The following is a 25862-nucleotide window of genomic DNA, read 5'->3' on the forward strand; positions in this document are numbered from 1 at the left end:
TGAACACTGCCACTAGCTGGCCTGTCAGAGTGATGATGGAGTTAACGTGACATTTGCGATGAAGGTGACAAGGGAGCACATTCCCATAATGTCACCTGGTCATCCTCTTGGGATACAGAGTGACATGTCAACCTACTGTAAGCCAGACGATAATCATTCCTGACTCACACATCTCATCTGACTTTCAAAGCAGGAATTAAGGCAGAGAGTAGAGGACTTGCTCCGGGGGAAGGGATAATTCTAGAAGGAGAGCGTTTGGGTCAGTGGACGTAACAATTTGACAAAAGGTAAAACTCGCCTTATAAGAGAGAAGGCGGCTGCAAATTATGTGGTCAAACTCATTACCATGAAAGCCGATGCTTTTATGAAAAGAGACATGTGAGCTTGCTGACAAATGGGGAGACAATAAATCATTATATGAAAAGACCCGAATCAAGCAGCGATTGTCAGCATAGAAGTGAAAAGAAGGTGAATCCAATAAAGAGAGATCAACGGCTCAATTGAAGAGAGATCACCGCCACAGCAGAGCAATGGCCCTTGGCCCCTTATCAATCCAGCGGGGAATGGGGATAAGCTAAAGCTAGCTGGATCAAAACAAGTTCAAGAATATGAACTGTATTTGCCAGTTTACTTGGCCTCACTGGTAGTGGTTGCCAGGATTAAGGTCAGTTTCCTCGAGGACTCCGAGCAGGGTGAGATAGATGCTCTGAACGATATATAAGTTATAACCTCCCTATTTTGGGCCGGACATTTGGCATGCATAGTAGATCTACAAGCTCACAACCAAAGGAACATTGCATGATACAGCTGAGCCAAGCAGAGATTGTAGGCACATTAGAGAAATGAAGGCGATATCCAATGAAGAGAGGTACTCAGTGTAAATGATTAAATTGAGATATAGCCGGAATACCACAGCAGTGGTGGTGCCTTGTAGCATTCCAGTGGGGACAAGCTAGTTTGGTCCGACATAGTAACAGTCCGACAGGCATTAGTCCGACACCCTACCCCAAACCCTAACCTAACCCTAACCTGTCTTAACCGGCAACGCATGTCGGGAGCCACGGGTGAGTCTTAACCAGCCACGCATGTTGTCGGATGCATGTCGGACTGTTAGTATGTCGGACCAACGTATGCAACATATGCGCCCCAAGCTAGACGATGAGTGCAAGCTCAGTAATATGTTTTTAGTTTCCACCCTTGACTTGTCCTGGATGATGCTAGTTGCCAAGGTTACGGACAGATTCAGACCAGGATGAGATAGCAATATAGCATAGGATTCCCCCTGGGAAGCACTGGGATGTACTCACACGTTTATCTACTTGAGAAAAAGGGGGTGGGGGGGCAGTCTTCTGCATTCACAGCAGCACAGCAGGTGACAAATTATTCCACTTGATGGGCAACAGAGCGTGCGGCAGAAGATCGAAAACGGAGGGTGCAACGCTGGAGAAGTCAACACAAGAAAATTAAGATAAGACTTTAGCTTGTTAACTGGCCATTGCCATGCTGAGGAAGGTATCCTCAGCATCACTAATGAAAAAGCCAATAGGATGACTGCTGCATCCAACTTTAATTTCCTCAGGTATAGTGTGTCTGCTGCTCCCAGCTCCCTTGCTTTGGTAATGTAATCCCCAGAGTTAAGCCTTATTATTAGTACACTCCTGCTTCCTTCACACTAATACGGGTATACAACTCTCCCTGTCAATTTGCTGGTCCCTGCCTGCAGTATTTCCTCGAAGACATTTTACACAAATGAGCAAAACGTATTCATTACCATTTTGAATGTAACCGCAGAGACTGAACTCGGCCCACGGCGTGTAAATTATTCAATATTGTTTGTTGGGAAAACGGACGTTTTCCCAATGTGCTTCCATTGTTGCTGGAAGTAATAAGTCATGAGATTCCAGAGGACTTTCGGCCCGCGCTCCAGGGTGGGTTGGCTGTGCTGGTTGGTATGATGCCATGGCCCCAGTGCTTCTGAAAGACTGGCATGATCAAAAGACTCGACTTCGTTCTGCCATACTGTAGCTGGAGATTCCACAGGCTAATGCTCCATCTTCGATTATGACTGACAGCTAGCCATACAGTATAATAAGTAGAAGGAGAGCCTTTGGGACATCCAGTGCGTACACGCACGCACACGCACGCACGCCAACGCACACACACACACACACACACACACACACACACACACACACACAGTTTAATATAACTCCCTAATTATGTCTTCCCTTCACAGTTTCAGTAGCACAACCAAGGCTGCAACACTTGGTCTGTTCTGTTTAAACACAGTGTGAAATACTACAACAGAGAAATGGCAAACCAATAGACCTGTATAGGCCTATAGGCTACTGTGTGGCTTTACATTTGTGTGAGTCATGCCACAACAGCTAATTGTATATACAGAGTGCTTGCAGTTAAATTAGTATTAGGACTCCTAAAACAACTTGCCCTATTTTGGGCATTTTATTATATTTTATTATAGGCACACAAGTTAAGCTTTTTTGAGGGGCTCTAGCCACTCCTATGTCCAGTGATACTGTGATACTGTAAGTGTTAAATAATTTGGTAAATGTGCACCGTGCATGGCTCAAGCAATAAGGTGAAGGTGACTCAATAAACTATCAAATCAAACTGCAGGGGGTCTGCCAAATCTTTGTTTGATGGGGAACAAGCTTGTAATCTACAAGCACATGTGTGGAAGCCACTGTGGCCTTAATGCCCCGGCCATCAGCTGACTGTAGTGCTGCACGAATCTTGCTCAAATGTGAATCTCGATCTTCCTCCACAAGAATTGAAAATATTTATTGTCTTTAGTCTGTAGTTGCTGAACATTACTACATTCAAAATGTGGCACCTGGAGCCAACTACTGTGTAGCAAAAACATGAATTGGACACGATTCACGATTCTTGCTCAATTTTAGAAATGAGATCGCATAGGTGTCTGAATCTAGATCTCAATCTTTGATTAATTGTGCAGCACTAGCTAACTGTACCACTTACTTTCTCCTCACAATGCGCTAGACCCCTGAAAGATGGACCGCTGAGGTGGAGTGCCAGCTCTTGGCATGCCCTGTGGCGTTATAGGACCTTGTGCCCCTCAATGTTTTTGAGGGGCACAAGGCCAAACTGAGGGGCAACGACGGCCATGGCCTTCGTGGCCTCCCTGAAATTCCTGCCCTGTAGGGTCTACACCTACTGTAGATAAACCTGAAAGCAGAGATTGTCAGACTCAGAAGAGAAATGAAGGTGAATCCAATAAAGAGTGATAAATGAGAGATCATGAAAGATCACTACCATAGCAGAGGAACGCCTTGCAGCATTCCAATGGGGATAAGCTTGAATTACTGGGAGCTGCTGGTATACAGTAGGTGAGGCGCTCCACCTCAGGGGTCCATCTCTCAGGGGTCTATAGCCAGCCAGCGCATTGTGACAGGGATAGAATACAGATACAAAAATAAAATTAATCAGAAATGTTTAATTTAACAGACAGGCAGGCAGGCAGGCAGGCAGGCAGGCAGGAAGACAGTATAACATCTAATGTATCAACCCTGATGCCATGGACACTGCCAAGGTTCAACAGGGTTCAGGTTAGCCCATTCACCCCCTTCCTCTGGCCAAGTAGATGGCCAATTATAGTGGATTGACTTTTAAAATCAATGATATTTGTATCCTGCAGACAGTCTGCATATCTTGTACAGCTCACTCCCTGGGGTGGGAAAGGCCTGATAATGAGTTGATGTTGACAGGATGAAGGCAGAGAGAGAGTTATTTGAGTATCAGGTCTCAATGCAGATACTGTATGATGGTCAGGGGGACTTCCTGGCCTTGACCTATCATGGCTATGGAGGCAACGAGGCCGTGCAAATATCCACAGTTGATGTTTTACATTGATCACTTGGACCTAGCGTACAGTAATTAAAAATGGGGACTGAGATGTCAATTTCCTGCTGCTGAATGTTGCATTGCAGGCAATTCAAAGAAAGTTTTGCAACATCTGCCATCTGCAGCCACAGTACTTTCCAATGTTGATCAAGGGTTTAATTGGCACATATCTGTTATGATCTGATCGCCCATGGCTGTGTACTTGTACGTGAGAGGAGACACACTGTACTTGATATGTATTACAGACATCTCAGACAGCAAGGTCAGCTTTGCTGCAGTTAGCGGTTATTATGTCTGATATCTTGTGGTCACGTCAGTTGGGATCCAGCTCTATATATGTTCCTGTTGTGTGTAATAAACTTTGTGAACCTTTAGCGTGACACTGTCTCGTGTCGATTCCAGAGAAAGACAGAATAAAATGTTGACTCCGGTTTAGTCTTGTGTTGCCAGACTGTTGCCTCTTGCAATGTTCAAAATGCTCCCATCATACAGTCTGGTGATAGGAATCTCTGATCATGAGTAAAATAAAGCCTCCTCCCCACTTCCGTTTCGTCTTTAGTCGCGCAAATTTAGCCTAATATAAATATAAATAATAAATAAATAATAAGCTTGCTGCTTAGCAGAAATGGGAATATTTTTTTTTAGCTCTAAAGATATATAAAATATGTTTTTTGTGAACGGAAATGACAAATAGATTATTCGGATTTAGGGGGGTGTATAGTATAGTTCCAGATTATATAGCATTCGGAGATCGTGGAATAGTTGTCTGGCTACGCGAGTCTACTCTGGTTTGGATAAGCATCTTACAATTAAAGATTGATTCAATTAGCCAGGGGTTATGCTTTTCACTTACGCAACATTTCTAAAATAAAATCTATTCTCACTCCCACTGACCTAAAAAAATTTATGCACGCATTTGTTTCATCCCGCCTTGACTATTGCAACGGACTATATATCACTCTATCCAGCTCCTCATTATCCAAACTTCAACTTGTACAGAACACAGCAGCCAGAATTCTCGCCAACACCAACCGTCGAGCACACATCACCCCGGTCTTAGCCACACTCCATTGGCTGCCCATCAAGGCTAGAATAGATTTTAAAATCCTTTTAACTACTTTTAAAGCCCTACAAAGGCCTACATGGACTGGCCCCACCGTATATTTGTGATCTTCTGCCCCCCAAGGTCAATGTGAGATCCCTGCGATCCTCTGACAAAGGCCTAATAATGGTTCCTGGGACTAAGCGAAAGACAAAGGTTGACCGTGCTTTTGCAGTAGTTTCACCTACTTTATGGAACGCCCTGCCTTGCACTTTAAAAAATGCTGAGTCTGTCAATATTTTTTAAAGTTCGCTGAAAACGTTTTTATTTCGGAAACATTTTCCTGATGTTATTTGACCTTGATTATGTTGTTCTTATTTGCACTGCATTGTACAGCACTTTGTAACCTTGTTAAGAAAGGTGCTTTTATAAATAAAATGTACTTACTTACTTACTTATTAAATGTTTGTCTATGAAATCACAGCAATTTTTATTTTTTAACACATTTCTTCACGTACAAAGTAACATAATGTGTTCCTCGTGAGTGTGTAAACAAGTTCAATGGCTTTTGGCCAAATGAGGGCTGAGTTATGCCTGTTCAAGTGCCTGTTATAGGTGCTTGCAGCCACACACACACACACACACACACACACACACACACACACACACACACACACACACACACACACACACACACACACACACATGGTCCAAAGATTGTGTGTAGAAGGTTTCACGCACGTTGCTCAAAAATCCCAGCAGAAGATCAGGTGTCAAAACTGCTTCCAGTTTTAAATATTCTTTAGACAGTCCCCCTAATCTTTATCCCAGCTGACTGTCTTGTGGATTTGTACAGCACAATCTGACAGAACTTGAAAATGTTCACCTAAATAGGGGACAATTGGGGCACCTCATTATTATAAAATAAAAAAACTGGTGTGCATGTTCACATGACCTGATGAAGATGATCCACAGGATTGAAACGTCAGAGAAATAAATAAAGTCTTTAATTTTTGTACCTTATCCATCCATCCATCTTTCACCTATATCAGATAAAATACGCTAAAAGTTGAAAGTCGTTTACTAGCAAGCTGGTGTGCCACTAAACCGAGTTGTAATACCCCGATGTAATGCATACTAATGAAGGTGGTTAGGCTACATGTTATACTATCTTAATATTAATTTCATGCTTTGGAACAAGTCGTTTCCTTTGAGTTAATGAATGTGATGGGGGAGTGCTGCAGTCTGAACGCAAACGGACTGTGTGTGTGTGCGCGTGCATGTGCGAGTGTGTGTGTGTAATTGCTAGCAGCACTGCTGGGGCCAAGAGTGCTTCCATCAAGGACCCTGCCCTTCAATAGTCGTTATGGGAGTGGGGACCCGGAACTCAATCACGGACTCCTTTCTAACGACACTATCCTCTTTGATTCTAAAGGTAATCCATCAGCCTCGGCTCTCATCTACTGACACGTGGACACAAGCTCTCTCTCTCTCTCTCTCTCTGTCTCTCTCTCTCTCTCTCTCTCTCTCTCTCTCTCTCTCTAGTACCAATAGCCTATAACATGCTTCTCTGATTGCAGGGCCGTAATCTTCACCTTCACAGTTCTGTTCCCTGCTTCAAAAGGCCTCAATTCTTGCGCTCCTTGTTGCCATAAATGGTAAATGGTGCATTTATATAGCGTCATTATCCAAGGCGCTTTACAGAGATTGTGCATTACATTCACCCATTCACTCACACGTTCACACACCGATGCCGGGGGAAACCATGCAAGGCACCAACCTGCACATCAGGAGCAATTAGGGGTTCAGTGTCTTGCTCAAGGACACTTTGACACTTCGAACTGGGAACCTTTCGGTTTCCATCTGGTCACTCTACCCCTGAGCCACTGCCGCCCCAATACATTCCATCTAGGGGTGCACGCTTCTGAAATTATGACTGATATCCGATCTCCGATTATTTGCAGGGTCATATCTGCCGATACCGATTCTGACCGATTCCGATATTATACATAGGACCACAATGGAAACAAGCTTAATCCCTATCCCTATTTTTTATGGTCGATATATGGCCAATTCCGATTATGCTACCGATTAATCGTGCATCACTAATTCCATCCTTTACCTTATATAAACATAAACCCTCTCTCTCAACTCAGATTACTAAGGATTTTTTTAATCCTAATGCTACATTCTCTACTGCTCCTTAATTCATCCCCCCCTTCTTTCTCTCTCTCTCTCTCTCTTGCCTCCTTGCCCAGTTTTACAGGACCACTATACCCTTTCTGTCTGCACCTTCAACAGCAGGCCCAGCCCTATACACGAAATGACTGACTGACTGACTGACTGACTGACTGACTGACTGACTTTTCTAACATGATGCAAGAAAGAAAGAAAGAAAGAAAGAAACTGTTTGAGATAATGACATTAATTGTGTCGAACCGAGCAAGAGTTTGCGCAAGTGAGAAAGAGCCAGAACGAATGTGTGTGACAGAGGGGATCAGATAACATAAATCTTTATTGATCCCTTGATGGAAATATAGGAAATCTGAATTTCCAGAGCCCAGGTGGTGGGTGTAAAGAGAGCCTGACGGAGTTAAGGGGCAAAAGAATGACAGTGTGGGGGAGGGAGGGGAATGAGAAAAAAGGATTGGCATAAGGGGATCATCCTGGATGGATGGATGTGGTGCGTGTGCGTGTGCGTGTTGCCGTGTCCGTGCGTGCAATCCATGCATGCATGTTTATATGTGGAGGTAGAAGGGGGCAGCAAGAAAAAGGGAGCGAGGCAACACAAATGAGAGAGTGAGCAAGCTGGGAAAATGAAACGATGAGAGAAAGGAGGGGGTGCACACTGCACAGTGGAGCTGCAGGGAGATGAGCGCAGCTGTGGAGAGACGCACACACACTCTCACACACATCCACAGCCACATACACCCACTAACAACATAGACAATATACTGCACAACATTTCCGAATACACTTGCCAACAATGATTTATTGGTAGTTGGGGAATCTATTCAAAAGAAACCATATAAATACATTGAGTAAAAGAGCAACCTGTGTCAGCAGAGAGCAGAGGAGGGGAGAAGAGGCAGGAAGAGAAAACAGGAATGACCCAAGAGTGAAAGATCAAGAACAGGTAAGAGAAAGAGAGAGAGACAAGAAGAAAGCATTGGAGGTAAAGAGTGAGAGAGAGTGAGAAAGCAATGGTGAGAAAGAGTGAGAGAAAGCCATTGGGGAGAAAGAGTGAGAGAAGGTATTGGAGAGAAAGTGAGAATATGAGAGAGTGCAAATAAGATGAGAACAAACGGAATGAGTGGAATGAGGGGTTTGGAGGTATAGAAATTCTTTGTTCTGTTGCAGTTGGAGGACAAACTAATAAGTCTAATATGGGCTGTGTGAGCTTGTGCGTGCGTGCGTGTGTGAAAGAGAGATGGAATAACCCATGTATGAAAGAGCAAGAAGGTGAAAGAGTGCAAGAATTTAAGAAAGCATTGGGGATAAAGAGTGAGCGAGATGAGAAAGCATTGGTGAAAAGATGGATATAGAAAACTTACGGGACAAACTAAACTTTGTACAATCTACAATTTAGACACGCTTATCAAGAGCGACTTACGAGTGTGACATACTGTAGTAAGAAAGAGATAAAGATTGAGAGAGAGAATGAGAAAGCATTTGGTATGAAAAAGAGTGAGAGAATGAAAAAGCAATGATGAAAAAGTGTGAGAGAGAATGCCTAGAAGGTCCTGGGTTCGATTCCCGTTGGGGAAGCTGTGGGTACTGGGGGCGTGATCTCTCCTCCGTGTCATCAGTGCCCATGCATATACCCGAGGCGGGGTTGGCGAAAGGGCCTTTCTGTGTGTAGTTTGCATGTTTTCCCCGTGTCCCCTAGGGTTTGTACCCTCACAAAAAACATGCAGTAATCCTGGTCTCTAAACTGCCTCCCCCTGGCCAGCCGCCCCGGCTGGCCAGGGGCCAGAGAGAGAGAGAGAGAGAGAAGGGGGGGATTAATTAAGGATTGAGGGGAAAGGAACTGGTTGGAATAACGTGTTCCTTCAAAGGCAAAATACAGCCCACAGTCTCACTGGGTTTTTTACTGGTTAAATAAAGGTTACATAAATAAAAAATAAAAAGAGTGGGACATAAGAAAGCATCACAGAGAAAAGTGAGACATTACGAGAAAGCATCACAAAGAAAGAGTGAGACATTACGAGAAAGCATCACAGAGAAAGAGTGAGATGGAAAGCATTGATTGATGTGAGATTGATGTGAGTGGACGACCCAATTAAGCATTACACTTGTTTACAAGAGGGTCCACCATGTTCAATTCATCAAAACATTTAGAGACGTACAAATAGACACTTCTATATAGTCAAAGAACAGAACAGGAATTCATCATAAAGGTAGCAAAAAGGGAAAAGAAACATATACAGTGAGGGGGAAAAGGGGGGGGGGGGGGGGGGGATTCATCCGAGATAAAGTGAGAGAGGGTGAGAAAGCATTGGTGAGAAACGGTGAGAGAGAATAAGAGAGCATTGGCGAGAAAGAGAGAAACCACTGGAGAGAAACAGCTAAAGGGATTAAGAAGCAGTGGAGAGACAGTATACTATGAACACAAGAGACAAGAGAGAAAGAGAGGCAGGGGTTTGAGAACAATAAAATATGGATATAGAATATTCTGTTTGAGTTGATGGACAAACTGTGGGATGGGATGCATCATAAGACGTGTGTATACGATATGTGCGTGTGTGCGTGTGTGTGCATGTGCGTGCATGAGAGATAACGCTAAAGAAGTGTCTGTAGTCCCATTCGACAGATTAGTGAGAGGAGGAGGAACGTGAGAGGGGAAAAGACGAGCACGAGAGGCGGTGGAGGAATTACATGCAGGTGGAGACTTAAAGGACCACTTCACCACTTTTCAACCTATATTCATATAATAGGTCCTCACTAATAATCATGATAAAATGGCACCATTTTTTTCTACTCAGTCTGTGTCTCATAGGAGGGCTGTGGGCAGTTTAGAAACCGTCTTCCAGTGACATCATCATTAGGCAGATTTTTTTTTAAACAAGATTTTTTTACAAAAATGTTTAGATTTTCATTATCGTGAGAACGATGGCTTCCATTTTCGCATTGCAACTTTTCAGGACTAGAAAGCCTGCCGTTTCTATTAGCTTGTATTCCCCATCGATGATGTCACTGGAAGACGGTTTCTGAACTGCCCACAGCCCTCCTATGAGACAACGAGTACGAGTAGATGATTATTATATTCATAATTACATGATAATTAGTGAGGACCTATTAGGTTGAAAAGTGGTGAAGTGGGCCTTTAACCACTTTCACCCTGCAGGTGTCCCCTATTTGGGGACAATAAAGAAGAAAAAAGGAATTAAGACAATGTTCTAATATAGGATAAGTGGATGAACTTGAAGCTCCAGGCAAGTAGAGAATAATGACTGCAATAGAAAACTACAGAATATTGTCTGCGGGACACATTGTACTAGCATATCCTCCCACGCTATAATCAATATTCATGCTGGGGGTTGTTTTAAATATTTACTAGATTAACAATGGCAAGTAATATATATCTCATATTTAATTAACTCCCTCAGGATGTATAAAATAGAATGCAGGGGAAAAACGTGGGGTTCTTCGGTATGTCAGTATTACTCAGTCTATGGTCTAATTAATTTGGGGTAGCCGGCAGCAACAGAAGCAACAGATATATGTATACAAATTACAATGCAGGATTGAGAGGACTGACGGCTGCTGCAGACTACAGGGCGTGTAGTGTAGAGAGAGAGAGAGGGCTGGCAAGAGATAAATAGGTATTTATTCAGGAGAAGGATGGTATGTGTCGGGAAGGTGTCGAATGCTGTTTAATGAGTCCCATAAATCACCAGGGAACCCGGATATAGCCAGAGATGGGCGCAGTATTTTGAAATAATGTGCAAGCATCGAAAATGGGCAGTTTGTTTAATGGGGTTTTTTCTTTTTTCTCTCTTTATAATACAACCGGTTTATTGAGGAATTCACTCGATATAACAAACAGCAGTATAGCCCAGTGGTTTTCAACCTATTTTCATTATCAAGACCCATTAACTATTTAGTCATTTGACCATCATTTGACCATCATCACCTGGGCACAGTCACAGACACACACAGCTCCCCTCTACGGGATTAATATCGATATATATATCGATATACGATATACATGCCTAGTTGGTACCATTAGGAGCGATAACAGGCAAACGGTCAAAATAACTATTCTTGCACATTATCTAATTGTGTAGTTCTTGTGAATTAATATTAATGCAAAAAAATGTAACATGGACCCATTAGGGTTCATCCATCCAAAAGGGCTGGTAAAATGAAGTACAAAAACTAAATTTAAGTTCAACTCAAATCAAACAACCTGGGCTCTGCCTGGGCAGGGATGAAAACAATTACAGGGGTGAAAGAGGGAGAAAGGAAAAAGGTTGAGCTGCCCAACTTTACCTCCGATCATCAATTGGCTCAGAGCCTAAATTATTTCTATACTAGATTCGATGTCCATGACTTCAGCAATAACCATTGCGTGTTAAGGAACAGTCTGCAGTCAGCCCCCCCTTTAAAACCCTTTTTTGATGAACAGAGTGTCATCAAGTCCTTTAAAGGCTGTAAGCCTGGGAAAAGACCCGGCCCAGACAATATCGGGGGTCACCTGATAAAGACCTGCGCTGAACAACTAGGCCCTATCTTTTATTATATATTTAATCTATCTCTTTTCCAGCAGAAGGTGCCATCCCTCTGGAAACAGTCCACTATAGTTCCGGTGGCCAAGAGCAATAAGCCCCAAACGCTCAATAATTTCAGGCCTGTTGCTCTAACTTCCTTGATCATGAAACAATTTGAAAAACTAATCAAGTCTGAGCTTGTGGCAAAAACTGAGCGCTTACTGGACCCCCTCCAGTCTGCGTATAGGGCTGGAAGGGGTGTTCAAGATGCACTTGCCACCTTACTTAATCTCCTGCACAAACACCTTGAAGGTAGTAAAACCCATGCTAGGCTGCTCTTTATTGATTTTTCCTCAGCATTTAATACCATACAGCCCCATGTCTTGGTTGATAAACTGGTTAACTCCTTTGGTGTAGAATCTACACCAAAGGAGTTAACCAGACAGGGATCTACACTGTAGATCCCTGTCTGGTGGGCTGGATTCTTGACTTCTTAACTAACAGATCTCAACGTGTAAGGGTTAATGAGATACTGTCTAGCTTCCTGACATCTTCTACTGGCTCGCCCAGGGTTGTGTTTTATCTGCCTTTCTTTACATTCTTTATACCAACGATTGTGTTAGCCATTTCCAAAATAGATTCATCATTAAATACGCTGACGACTCGGTCATCGTCAGCCTGCTTGACAATGATGAGAACTGTCACGGGCAAGTGGTAGACGACTTTCTATCCTGGTGTGACAACGCCTTCTTGCAGCTTAATGGTTCAAAAACAAAAGAGCTATGCATAGATTTTAGACGTTCCCCACAATCCCCCCAGAAGAGTGTTGTCAACGGACAGACTGTAGATATTGTACCCAGCTACAAATATCTAGGCACAATTATTGATGACAAACTGAAATTCGACCTAAATACTGATGTGATGCATAAAAAAGGTCAACAACGCCTGTACTGCCTAAGGAAATTGGCTAAGTTCAATGTCGACAAGACTCTGATGAAACTGTTTTACAGTGCCTACATCGAGTCCGTCATTTCTTTCTCCATTATCTGTTGGTATGGTAATCTCTGCATCAGAGACAAAAGTTCCTTAGGGAAAATTGTAAAAGTCGCCTCTAAAATCATTGGCTCACAAATTAACGGCCTAGACCAGATCTTTAAGAAACAGGTACTTAACAAAGCCCTGTGTATCCGATCTGATGCTGCTCACCCACTACACGGAGAGTACATCCTTCTCCCATCCGGCCTTCGCTTGCGAGCCCCCTGTGCCACAAAAAACAGGCACAAACATTCCTTTGTCCCAATCTCTATTTGCACACTGAATGCTGCTGTGGGTAGATCCACTGGTTTAGCCCATAAACTAGCAACCGCAGTGAGATAACAGGTCTTTGACAGGTTATTTAAATTATTCTCGACCTCTGTAATGTTTTTGACCTGCTGTTCAGTTTCAGCTTCACCGACTTGATTGCTCAGATGGTTATTATGACCGCTCGGGGGAAGCAGTTGATAAATCACGCTGGGCCAGACCTACGCTGTAGAGTGCATTGGCCTACGCTGTAGAGTGCATTGGCCTACGCTGTAGAGTGCATTGGCCTACGCTGTAGAGTGCATTGGCCTACGCTGTAGAGTGCATTGCTGGAATTTTGCGGAAGTAGCGCTCAAGGAAATGACGATGCTTTACCAATCTGTTTACATTATCCGTGTATGAAACAAGTGTTGTGATTGGTCGGAAAATACATCTGACGGATGTTCCGGCCCAACACTTCCGGCTCTGCCTTAGGTCGTGACCAGGCTTTTCTCTTCGCAGATGAGTAAGGCTGGGACCGAGGGTATATTGATAAATACAGTTAAAAGTGTTATGATTATATTAGACTAGCTATTGACTAGTCTTGGTATAGCCTAAGTGTTGTCCTTTTCTAGTTTTAATCACTTAAAGGAAGTAAGTTCCATTGTTTTGTTATAAGTATTAAATTGCTGAATACTCCCATAGTAATCATTGCTTGTTTGTTCAGTAATAGGGGTTTCCCCATTGCTCCTGGTTGGGATACAAATGTCATCCCATCAGGAAGTAGGCTAACTCATATACCATTTGAAAATAGCCCATCTACATTATAGTATTAGTATTAGCCTCTTTCTAGAGGCCATGGAAAGCAGAATCTATTGCGATAAAAAAGAGCCAAGCTTCATTCGCAATCATTAGCAAGTACGTAATTCCACAGTTTCACGTCTATGTCCAGGAGGAGTAGCCTACTCATAGGCGGGTAGGAGTAGTGAGAGGCTCGGTCTCTGGTGGTGGTCGTTGAGACATATAGTGGATATAAGTGGAACTGTGGAGTTACGTAATTAACTAGTGGTATATTTGGTTAAGTCATAATGGTTTATACAATAGTGAGGACCAGGAATTGATAAGTTCATGATAAATTCATGATGAGTTCATCATTAATTCATCATTAACCATTGCATGATAAGTAGTAAACATTACAGAAGTTCACAGCGCGGGAAGGAAGTAGGCTAGGAAGTACGCCAACTCATACAGGATAAACAAGTGGGCTAAGTGACAGGGGAAAAGGAATCGGAACATCATTATACAATTGAAATTACATTTTGACGTCAATACTTTTGTATTTTTTACTTAAGTACATTTTGAATTCCGGACTTTTATTCGTAAGTAACAGAGCATTTCTATTGCTTTTACTTAAGTAAAATAAATGTGAGTAGGCTACTTTTTCCACCACTACCAACAGCCACTGTACTTGGCTGCAAGGCATGCAATCAAATGTAGACAGTTGATGTTGCCTGACAAGAGTTAGGATTATTATGGGACAGGGTTAGTCATCCAGCTGTGGACAATGAGCACATGCATCAATGGCCTAAATCTGAGGGTGCAGAGAGACTGCAGACTATACTTTCTCCTCCTCTGGCGGGGGCATCCTCCTCTGTGCAGAGGATGATGCCCCCGCCAGAGGTGGACAAAGTTCACTCAATTCTTGAGTCCAAGTATAAGATACTCAATCATATTATTACTTGGTCACACTTTACAATTGAGCATGCAAATGTGTAAACTAAGTCAATCAGGATGGAATATGAGAAATATAAATTCGGAGATTCTGAGAATATGAGATCTGTCTCGACCACATGACTATAGAGATAATGTGTGATGTGTGGACAAAATCTGTATGAGTAATATCAAGAAATGTGTTTTGCAAAAACCGGCCTCCTACTATAAAAGGCTGATGTGAAAAATGCAGGGCAGAGGTTTTTCCTTGGTCTCTAGAAGTGTGCGTGCATTCCGTGCAAAGTTTCACGCCGATCGACATGGTCGACGTGTTATAACACGAAGTCTGAAAAATGCAGGGTGGCATTTTGTTCGAAACTCCTGCAAACTTTGGAAGCCAATCTTAGCCAATCAGGATGGACTATGACATATCTGAAATACCCATTTGGTTTAATTAATGACTATAGAGATAGTGTACCGATTTGCATGATGCTTGGACACAATCTGTAGGAGTAATCTGTTGCAAAAATCTGTTCTATTTGTCTGAACAGTCTGATTTAGTCTAGTAGCCCTAGTTGTCTGAACAGTCTGATTTAGCCTAGTATCTCTAGTAGCATAAAGCCCCATTGTGGACCCGGACATGTTGAGTACACCAAGGTTTTATGTTAGAAATGTTTAGTATGGGTCCCCAGCAAGTAGAAACTGCCGGATGCTACCTTGCATATGTTGAGCTAAAAACGGCCAATGACACGGCAAGTGGATTGCCAATTTCAGCCAGTCAGGAACCCATTTATATAAGCTTGATTAGCACTTCAGTCTTCTAATTTCTTTGCTTCATGACTTCCAATTTCACTTGTTTACCCTGTATCCTGTGTGAGCTGTCTAATCCTGATTGTATAAAACTGTTATCCCGACCTGAAAATGCATTTTTATTTTTTATTACTAAAGAGGCCCATGCAATTAAACACTAGTCTATAGCAATGGTAACAATCAGAATATAGATATTTAACATGTATTTAAAATAAGAAAAAAAATCTGAGAATTAACACACTGAGGGCTGGGAGCCTCTTTTTCAGCGGTGCAGCTGAGATTAAACTAAAACAATAAAAAAGAGCCGATTTCTTTGTTAAAATGTCGATGTGTGTATTAAAATTGTGTTTTTCATCCAACCAAATCCCGGAGGTATTCATAATGATATATCATTAGTAAGTACGTAATTCCACAGTTTCACTTCTATAGGAGTATAGCGAGAGGCTCGGTTGAAATGTATATATATAAGTAGAACTGTGGAGTTACGCATTTAACTAATGATGGAGCAGGAATTAATGATGATAAGTTCATGATAAATTCATGACGTGTTCATCATTAATTCATCATTAACCGTATGAACCGTACAGATCTTCAAGTTCACAACGCATCACACCGCATGAAATGTATAGTGCATGGAGTCAAAAGTACAATGTTTGTACAAGTTGCGCAACAGTGACACTTGTGAAAATACGTTATTTCCGTGCTCGGAAAGACTCAGACCCAGGGACCCAGGCAGCCAGCCAGGGACACACATTGCTGGGCAATGGAGAGTGGCTGCACCACTCAAAAATACTCAAGTATAAAGTACAGATACTCAAATAATGTACTTAAGTACAGCACTCTAAGTAAATTAACTTTGTTACTGCATGTCCACCACCAGAAATACAACTGCAGGGGGCCAGGGGCCGGAATTTGGATGAAATACATGGCAGTGGATGGAGCCGGCTGGACCAGCTCATGAACAAACACAATTTATGAATGATTTAGATTCATAATCAGTTCAGGAATATAAAAGAAGACAGATCACAGGTTGTTTTCTAATAACTTTGATGTGCACACACAGTACATCCTTTTATCGAGGCATCTAAACCGCGGCAGGTATAGTTTCTGTCTCTGGGGTATGGCGAGATTTGGTTGCCAGACAGGACACAACGGTGGACAGTCTTACGATACTTGGCACGTTCAGAAACTAGTTTGTGCTCGTTAGATACCTCTAACCCAAATTACACAGTGTACAGTTGTACACATCAGGTGTACACATCGAGTGCCCCGGGGGCAGCACCTGTCAGCAGGGAGCGATGACTAAATTGGGAAGAAAAACGGGCTAAAAATAATTACTCTAAATAAAATAAAATAAACAACAACACACAAGTCTTCGTGGCCTCATCTAAGGTGACCCAAGTATTGTTCTTAAAAATGTTGGATTACATTATGTAACAAACATGTCCCCAGATTTTTAGAGCGTGTAGCGCTACGAGTCATCTCACCATTTGTCTTTGTCAGCATCTACTGTGGATGGTTGAAAATGAAAGAACTAAAAATAGCCGTGGATAACACACACACACACACACACACACACACACACACACACACACACACACACACACACACACACACACACACACACACACACACACTTCAATATGTCTGTACACGGACGAATAGTGAAAATCTGCAAGCTCACAACACGATGCATTGCAATGCGTTGCTATTTTCTTTTCTTTTTAACTTAATTCATAAGAAAAGAAGGTGCTGTTTTTCCTTTGTTTTGCCAATGGGTTCCCAGATTGCCTCCAAACAGACAAGGCCTTTTTATTTCATTTCAAATGCCTTTCAAATGTATATTTGTGCTAACTTGACTAAATACAAATACAATGGACATTACAAAAAAAAGACAATAACATTTGAATACTAGGCCTACTCATTAAGCTACTAATTTAGAGTAGTAATTCAAGTGGGTCATGTTTGCATGTTTGGAATTGTAACAGCTGAAACAACAATATATCAGTATTCTGATATTAACCTGAGGGCCACATTAAGTAAAGGTGGGGGGCCACATGTGGCCCCCGGGCCACCAGTTGCCCATGTATGATCTATGGACCCTGTTGTGGGCTCATAACCGCCAAGCAGCCTAACGGTGCCTGGGGGTCCCTACTCAACAAAGCGTCCGTCTCTGTTGCATGGAAAGGAAACCTCATTTGTGGCCAAAACGATTACTTTTCAGGATTTAATTATTTTTGCAAAAGTAGCAGAACTATACAAGCTGGTAACCAGTGGTGGGAAAAGTACTCAATTGTTTCACTTAAGTAAAAGTATCAATACTGCAATGTAGAACTACTCCGTTACAAGTAAAAGTCTGGACTCAAAATGCACTTGAGCAAAAGTACAATAGTATCAGCATCAAAATGTACTTAAAGTATCAAAAGTAGAAAGTACTCAATGTGCAGAATATCCCAAGTCAAGTTCACAAATGTATACAAATATATTTTAAACAAGCTCATCACGTGTGTACAGTGGAGCAAAAGTATAATATTTGCATCTGAAATGTAGTGGAGTAGAAGTAAAAGTACTGATATTTTGAAATACTCAAAAAATTGTGCTTAAGTAAATGCACTTAGTTACTTTACACCACTGTTATCTTGTACTCTGTGTGTAGAGCAGTGGTTTTCAACCAGTGGTCTGGGGACCACCAGTAGACCTTGAGGGGTTCCAGGTGGTCCCCATGCTAAATGATGGAGAGTTTGTAACCAAATGGACCCTTATTGGTTCTTTAACCTTTGAGAAGTGTAAAAAGATTTTACGCTCTCAAGAGTAAAATCATTGTTAAACATATTTGCATTTACAGGAAGTCTACATAATTAGTGAATGAAATTGTGTACAAAATCCTAAACAACGATAACAAAATTGTTTAGTTTTAGGTCAGCAAGTCTTAAATCTCATCAAATGGTGTGGCTCAAATGCTGAAAAAAGAATGGGCCTTCATATGAAAGAGGTTGTGAACGATATGAACAATTGCCTTGGTCATGTGCTGCCACCGTGTGGTGAAAGTCAACAGTGGCATGCAGATGAATGAAACCAGATTCATGGCAGGATAATATGAGTATTGTTGACAATAATTATGTCTTTCCCCCCCTCAGTTGACCCCATAATGACCAACCTTCAACCGCTGACCCTGCTGGTCATGTGTCTGTCATGTGGGCTGCAAAGGTGAGAGGGCATGCAGAGGTCAAGGGAGTACCGGGTTTAAAATTCCACACAAACATTGATATTATTAATATTGATCAGGCATGCATTTGATGTTCTGCTTTATCTCTCCCAGACACAAGCCTACAATTAATTTATCATGTCCGACAACTCTTTATATTCAGGAGTCATCAACGTGTCCGTACATGGACAGTTATTAGTTAATGTTTAATTGAAATGTTTACACATCATTATGTTCTTATTTTGATCATAAGACCCAATTACTGAATGGAAATTCTGAATAAAACCATTATTCAGATTACGTATGACACTTACTTACTATGACACTATGGCATATTAGGCCTCACTCACACCTTTCGATCTAGCATACAACATTGATGCATGCTAGATGTAAGCAAGATGTAAGTGTCATGGCCGCCCCAATGCATTTCCAATGGAAGTCACATGGTTTGATACATTTTGGACTACAAGCTGTTGTATGGCTTTCGGCTGTGTTTCTACTGCCCCCCCTCCCCCTCATACACCACAAATGTTGTGTCAAACCATGTGACTACCATTGGAAATGCATTGGGGCAAGATGTATCACACCCTTTGTATACAACAAGCATACATCAGTCTGTTGCGAAGGTGTGAGTGAGGCCTTAGGAGTCCAACTAGTACTAGTGGTTCTCACATGTTTTATCTGAACACGCTGATAGTTACAGAACTATTATGCTCATGCAGGGCTGCATGTCTCTTTATGCGTTACTGGTAATATTGCCCACTCACTGTGTGTCCGAAACTGTCCACCACAAGCCTTCTCTCTCTCTCTCTCCCTCTCACACAGTGTGTTCATGTTCCCCAGCGCCCACCCCTGGGGAGACTGGAATGATTCACAGTTGCAGCCCACCATCCAGAAGCTAATGAAAGGGTACAATCGCTACCTCAGACCAAACTTCAATGGTAAGGAGGAGTGGGAAGATTGGAATAAAGTAATGTGTGTGCAGCAGATTGCATGCTTTGAATGTTATTTAGATCAGTGGTTCCCAAACAGTGGGTCGGATCTGCTATTTTCACTAGTTTGGGTCCCGTGGGTGAATATCACATTTCTGTTTTGGGTCACGGGCTGAAAAGTTTGGGAACCACTGATTTCGATAGCATGCCGAGGCTGACTAGGAGGTATAGAGTGGGGGTCTGGCAACTGTAAGGTTCCTGGTTAGCCTAACATTGACATAGCAGGCCTAACATTGACACAAAAAAGCACCGCCCCCATACCCTTTACTTGATTCCGGCAGCAGTGCCAGATAGGAGTTGAGGCCCCTGAGTAATTTTTCACATGGTTATTTCACATTAGTTTTGTCCATTTTTATTTTCTTTATTTTGGGGGGGGGGGGGGGGGGAGGGGGTGGCAAAACCACCAATAAAACTAAATAAACTAAAACTAAACACAAATCTCATTGAATTGGTCTGCAATACTTTACAATTTCATCATATATATTTCTTTTTAAATAAGACTGCACCCACCCTAGCCCAGTGGTAAATCCGGTCCAGTCTTGCAGGTGCTGATCCCGTAGCTCCCCCTCATAAACTGGCACTGGCACACTCTATTTCTGAAAAGGGGATATAGAGTAGAAGTCCACTTATTAAAACACGTCACTATATTGTCAAAATAAGTCTTTTACAGAAATACTCAAATTCAGTCTTTGGGCCAAAAGGAAGGCCGCAAACCTGGTCGCCTCTTTTGCGCTGGTATCTTACCTGGTATCTTAATAGTTACTTTGTACTCTCTCTCCATTTCATCTGTCATTTGTTGACTAGCCTCGATAACATTTCCTTTCTGCACTTTGTTTGCTGATAAATGCCTAAATTGCTCTCCCCGTCTGTCTGTCTGTCACACACAGAAGGTCCTGTGGAGATTGGGATGAGCCTCGATATTGCCAGCATCGACGCCATCTCAGAAATAAACATGGTATGCATACTTCCATTTTATGAAGAATAAATAATTTATATAGCACCTTTCATAACACGAGTGCACTAGTGCAGCACAAAGTGCTTTACAAAAAAAATAAAGTACAAAAATCGAAGCACATTGAATGTGTGTGCAAGTTACAGTAAGTGTAAGAAAGAGGCCATGTAGCTTATGGGGAATTAATTAATGAATATGCCTTATCCGTGGTATCTCAAGGTCTACAGTAAATTATCAAAAAAAAAGTTTTAAATCATTTAAGAAATATTGTAGGAAACAACCTTGGCTGACCTCATTACTTTTAAAACGTAAATTTTATACCGTACTATTACAGTTACTCATTTTCTATCTGTCTGCCCATTCATCGTCTTTGATTGATTGAAAATTGTATTAACAGTTTGTAGAATGGGTACAGTTGCAGGAAAGTACAGGTCCATACAAAATCTGCTAAGGTGTTACAGCCTCCAAACAAATATATATACTTTTGGGATATTTTTGTGGGCTTTTCTGCCTTTGATAGTGACAAAGTAAGCTGAACGGGTAGAGAGAGATGGGAGGGTGACGCGCAGCAAAGGTCCTCCGGATCGGGATTCGAACCTGCGACACGCTGTCAGGCTGGATTAGCAGCCTAGGTGCCCAGACCGCTAGGCCGGCCCGGGCACCAAACAAACATTCTAAAGTAATCAGTGGCTCAAATTGGAGACCCCAACATAAAGAAGGACATCACAGAAGTTAACGGTTTTTATTAACCAATTTTTCCACACAAAAGAAGCAATATGAATCATTACAGATTGAATTAGTGTAAACAAATAATATCAATGATCAATAAGTACAAGTACAATAAGTAACAGAAATCAGGAAACCAAGAGGGACCTGGAGATGCGGACCAAAAGCAAGAACGACCCCCTATCCTATAGGATAGGGGGTTAGGGGGAAGCTGGGGGAAGCTGCTCCCCCTAACTTAAAAAAAGACAGCTCTAATCTAAAACTAATAGCTATAACAAAAAGGTTGACTACCAGCCAACTCTTGGCCAAAGCACTAAATCAAGGTTAACTGAAAAAACTGTTCACCAAACCGTGTTTGGGAGTGAGACTGGGTTGTTACTGGCTCCCTCTGTGTCTACCTTCACACTGAGCTGAGCTGGCTTTTATAGCAGCAGGACTGTGGCAGGTTGACTGATTGGGGAACAGGCTGCAGGTGTGCCAGTCTGGGTGTGTCAGTGTGAGTGGAGAGGACAGTGGGTGTGTCTTCAGTGTGAGTGGAGAGGACAGTGGGGGTGTCTTCAGTGTGAGTGGAGAGGACAGTGGGGGTGTGTCAGTGTGAGTGGAGAGGACAGTGGGGGTGGCACAGTGTGAGTGGAGAGGACAGTGGGTGTGTCAGTGTGAGTGGAGAGGACAGTGGGGGTGGCACAGTGTGAGTGGAGAGGACAGTGGGGGTGGCACAGACAATGATTGAATAAGTGAGTGTCTGAGTGTGTGTGAGTGAGTGATGTCATGGCCACACGCAACAGAGGATAAAACCAGAATAAGCACTATAAGACTTGTTCACATAAGGGTCCTCCATTTTCAATTCATCAGAACATTTAAAGACATACAAATATACACTTCTATGCAAAAAAGAGAAAGAAAGAAATCATCAGTCTCCACCAGGTCCGTCTGTGTACAGCTAATCTCCGGCACCGTTAACCCGGTCGATGCCAAATTTTGCATACACACTCCCTGGATGCCAACGATGAACCTCTGCCCCAAATTTTCCAGAATCGTTACACACCATCTCTATAGTCATGTATTCATGCCGGATCTGTCCGATATTTCATCCTAATCATGAACGCAGCGTGCAATTTACGTGAAATCTTTCACAGACTTTCCTACTAGGCTGAGGAATATAACCCTCCCTTTTCACATTGGCCTGTTATAGCGCCACCAACAGGTGGATTTTAGCAAAACACATTTTTGGAACAAAATGCCTCAAATCATCCAATTGCCATCCAAGGCGTAAGAAATGGCACCCTTGTCACATTGGCCTGTTATAGCACCACCAGGAGGCCACAACCAGACCTGCCCTGGTGGAGACCTGTGCCCCGAGGGGCACTTTATCTAGTTACTATTCTTTTGTTCCATGCTCTTGTATTTGTCTGCTTTGTAACTCTCTGCAGGACTACACTGCTACCATCTTCCTGCGCCAGCGGTGGTGTGATTCTAGACTGGTGTTTCCAGGTAATGAGAGTGTCAGCGTGGACGGACGCCTGGTATCTCTCCTCTGGATCCCTGACACCTTCATCCCCGACTCCAAGCGTTCTTTCTTGCACGATGTGACGGTGGAAAACAGACTCATACGCATTTTCAGCAATGGAACCGTCCTTTATGCCCTGCGGTACAACAATATCTCCACCTTTGTGTTTATAATTGATTGTGAATCCACTATCCATCAGGCTCACAGAGACAGATATCTCCATATAGGCATACAGTAAAAGGCACTCACGCAGACAGACAGACAGACGGGTACCATGGGTACCCTGACAATGGGCACAACGGGTATTGCATAATTGATGGGTGAGGCATGGATTTCCAACTTGCATCGTTCCGGAGCAGGCCGGTGCCAGTCTTGTCAATAGTAATCGTGATCAATAGCCTAATGGTGATGGTTAATGATGTTAAGCAAAAATACTATCAGGAGTATAAGAAGCTATAACTGTGCAGCCCTGATGTCACAGGAATACCTGGTTTTAGAGTGTATTTGATTGATTTATTTGGGGTCATTCTATTGCTGCCACTAATGATCGGTCTGTCTGTCTGTCTGTCTGTCTGTCTGTCTGTCTGTCTGTCCAACAGCATCACAGCTACCATTGCCTGTAACATGGACCTCACCAAGTACCCCATGGACAGACAGGTGTGCACCCTGCAGCTGGAGAGCTGTGAGTACCTGGGAGAATGCCAGTCGTCATCATCATCATCATCGTCATCACCACCACCACCACCACCACCACAACCACCCCCAAGGCTGTGCAGGGAGTATCTAAATGCATCTTAATGTGTGGTAAGCCTGATTTACAAAACACAATATTGGTTGGTGTGTGTGTGTGTGTGTGTGTGTGTGTGTGTGTGTGTGCGCGCGCGCGGGCGCTTGCACGTGTACTCAGGGGGCTATAACTTGCAAGATGTGGTGTTCTACTGGACCAGAGGGAATGACTCTGTGAAAGGTCTGGACACTCTGCGTCTGGCTCAGTACAGCATCGAGAGCTACCACACCACCGTTTCAGAGGCCGTGTACGAGACAGGTATGACACACATTTACGAAAAGGATCAAATATATATGAGCAAAGCAAAGATTATATCTCCAGACATGGACGCTATACAACATTGCTCTCTTGATATGAATCCTCTCCTCCGTGTGTCTGTCTTTTCCTAGGGCTGTACCCTAAACTGGTGTTGCATTTTGCGCTGCGTAGGAATGTTTTGTTCTTCATCTTGGAGACGTACGTTCCCTCCACTCTCCTGGTGGTTCTGTCCTGGGTGTCTTTCTGGATCAGCCAGTCATCTGTACCGGCCAGAACCTGCATCGGTCAGTAGCACGTCGTATTATTGATGCAAATGACACATGCAATTATTGGATATAGTATTATTAGTCAGGGAATAGTATTAGAACCTGCATGTCCAATAAATTCCTTACCAATACCTTTCTTCACCAATGTGTTTGTAAAGGTGTCTACACTGTCTAGTATCATAGTATACACATCTATCTCACAAAGACTGAAATTCAGTTTCCCTATAAGGAATCTTTGACAGCTGCTATGAGTTGGTGTACCATTAACAACCTATATAAGCAGGCAAAATGTACTCAATTTCATTCTGCTTTAAGTAGCATGTGACGGGTCAAACCGTGTGTTTTTATTCTGAATCAGTGTTAAAAAACACTGAAATCAGCCATAGCCACATGTCCAAATGTGATGACATCAGTGTTTCTTGTGCACTCGCTTGTAGATTGGCCATTTTCAGCATGCTACCAATTAAGTGTAAACTCTGTCATTACAAAGCCATAAAGGCCTAGCTGCCAAAATATGTTTTTGTCGTCAAAATCAACTAAAACTAAAACTTTTGAGATGACTCAAATATTCACTATTAACTAAATAAAGTCAAAATGAACACCGATGGGAAGGTTATGGGGGTGGTTGATACAGGAAGTTTCCGCTGTCACCCCTCTTGTTCATTAGGAGTGACGACGGTTCTGACGATGACCACGCTCATGATGGGAGCTCGCACTTCACTTCCCAACGCAAACTGCTTCATCAAGGCCATAGACGTGTACCTGGGGATCTGTTTCACCTTCATCTTTGGGGCACTGCTGGAGTACGCATATGCTCACTTCTACACAATGCAGCACCAGACCGTGGAGGAACTGCACAGTGTGAGTAGGCCGCTAAGGGATAGTTCGGTTTCTTGGACCTAACCCATTGATGCCTGAGGCCGACCTGGGAATACCTTTTAGGGCCTGACCTAAGGTTTCTGAAAACCTTAAAATTCTGATTCATTCTGTTTTTTTTAAATAGTTATGTTGCTACATGTATAGCAATAGCTCAGGCCTACTGTATGTGTGTAAAAGAGTGAATTCTCGCCACAGGAATTAAGAGGTTCAATTATTAGTAGTATTACACTTAAACTCGCTTCCGTGGCAGGCCTGGCAGCACGTGTACGTTTAAGGGGTCAATGACCCATTTGGACCCCCTGTGGCGTCGGACCTGTTTTCGCGGTATACGAGAAGGGCGATCAGAAGGTACAGTAGAAGCTGTTCGGGTTGATTGATCACAGTCCGTTTCTCCTCTCAGCATCTCCTGAGGGAGATCAGCGACGCCAAAGGAAACGGCTCCATCCCCATGGTGCGCTCCAGCCAACCCGCGGAGGAGGTGGGCGCCGCCACCGACGAGCCGGCGGACCTGTCCGTGGTAAAGAGCCACCCAACGAGCGACGACGGCGGCTGCACAGACAGGGTGGGGCCTCCGGTGGGGAACACTAGGCGCCGCCTGGCATCGGTGAAGGACGTGTCGCGCCGGGTCGCGTCCGTCTTCACCATCGAGAACCCGCACAACATCGACCGACACGCCCGCTCCCTTTTCCCCGCCTCCTTCTTCTTCGTCAATGTCCTCTACTGGCTTTACTACCTCTTCCTCTGAAAACACTGCTTCCCAAACAATGGGTCGGGTCCCTTTATTTTTTTGATTCCTACATAGCTTTTAATTATTTTTTCAAAACATTTACAAAAAACATCCCCCCCCCCCCC

General features: G+C 43.0%; 1 protein-coding gene across 1 annotated transcript; it reads left to right on the forward strand.

Annotated features, from left to right (window-relative positions):
• Positions 1-7939: 7939 nt before the first annotated feature.
• On the forward strand, positions 7940-25755 carry gabrp (gamma-aminobutyric acid type A receptor subunit pi; the record flags this gene model as incomplete). Its single annotated transcript, XM_083786331.1, has 10 exons — positions 7940-8060; positions 18576-18645; positions 19469-19584; positions 20523-20590; positions 22744-22961; positions 23420-23502; positions 23728-23865; positions 23997-24149; positions 24799-24992; positions 25411-25755. The coding sequence occupies exons 2-10, from the start codon at positions 18587-18589 to the stop codon at positions 25753-25755; spliced, it is 1374 nt and encodes a 457-aa protein (XP_083642457.1). The 5' UTR covers positions 7940-8060; positions 18576-18586.
• Between the last annotated feature and the right edge of the window lie 107 nt (positions 25756-25862).

Source organism: Protomyctophum parallelum (genome assembly GCF_964188405.1).
Source record: "Protomyctophum parallelum genome assembly, chromosome: 16".
Taxonomy (NCBI): domain Eukaryota; kingdom Metazoa; phylum Chordata; class Actinopteri; order Myctophiformes; family Myctophidae; genus Protomyctophum; species Protomyctophum parallelum.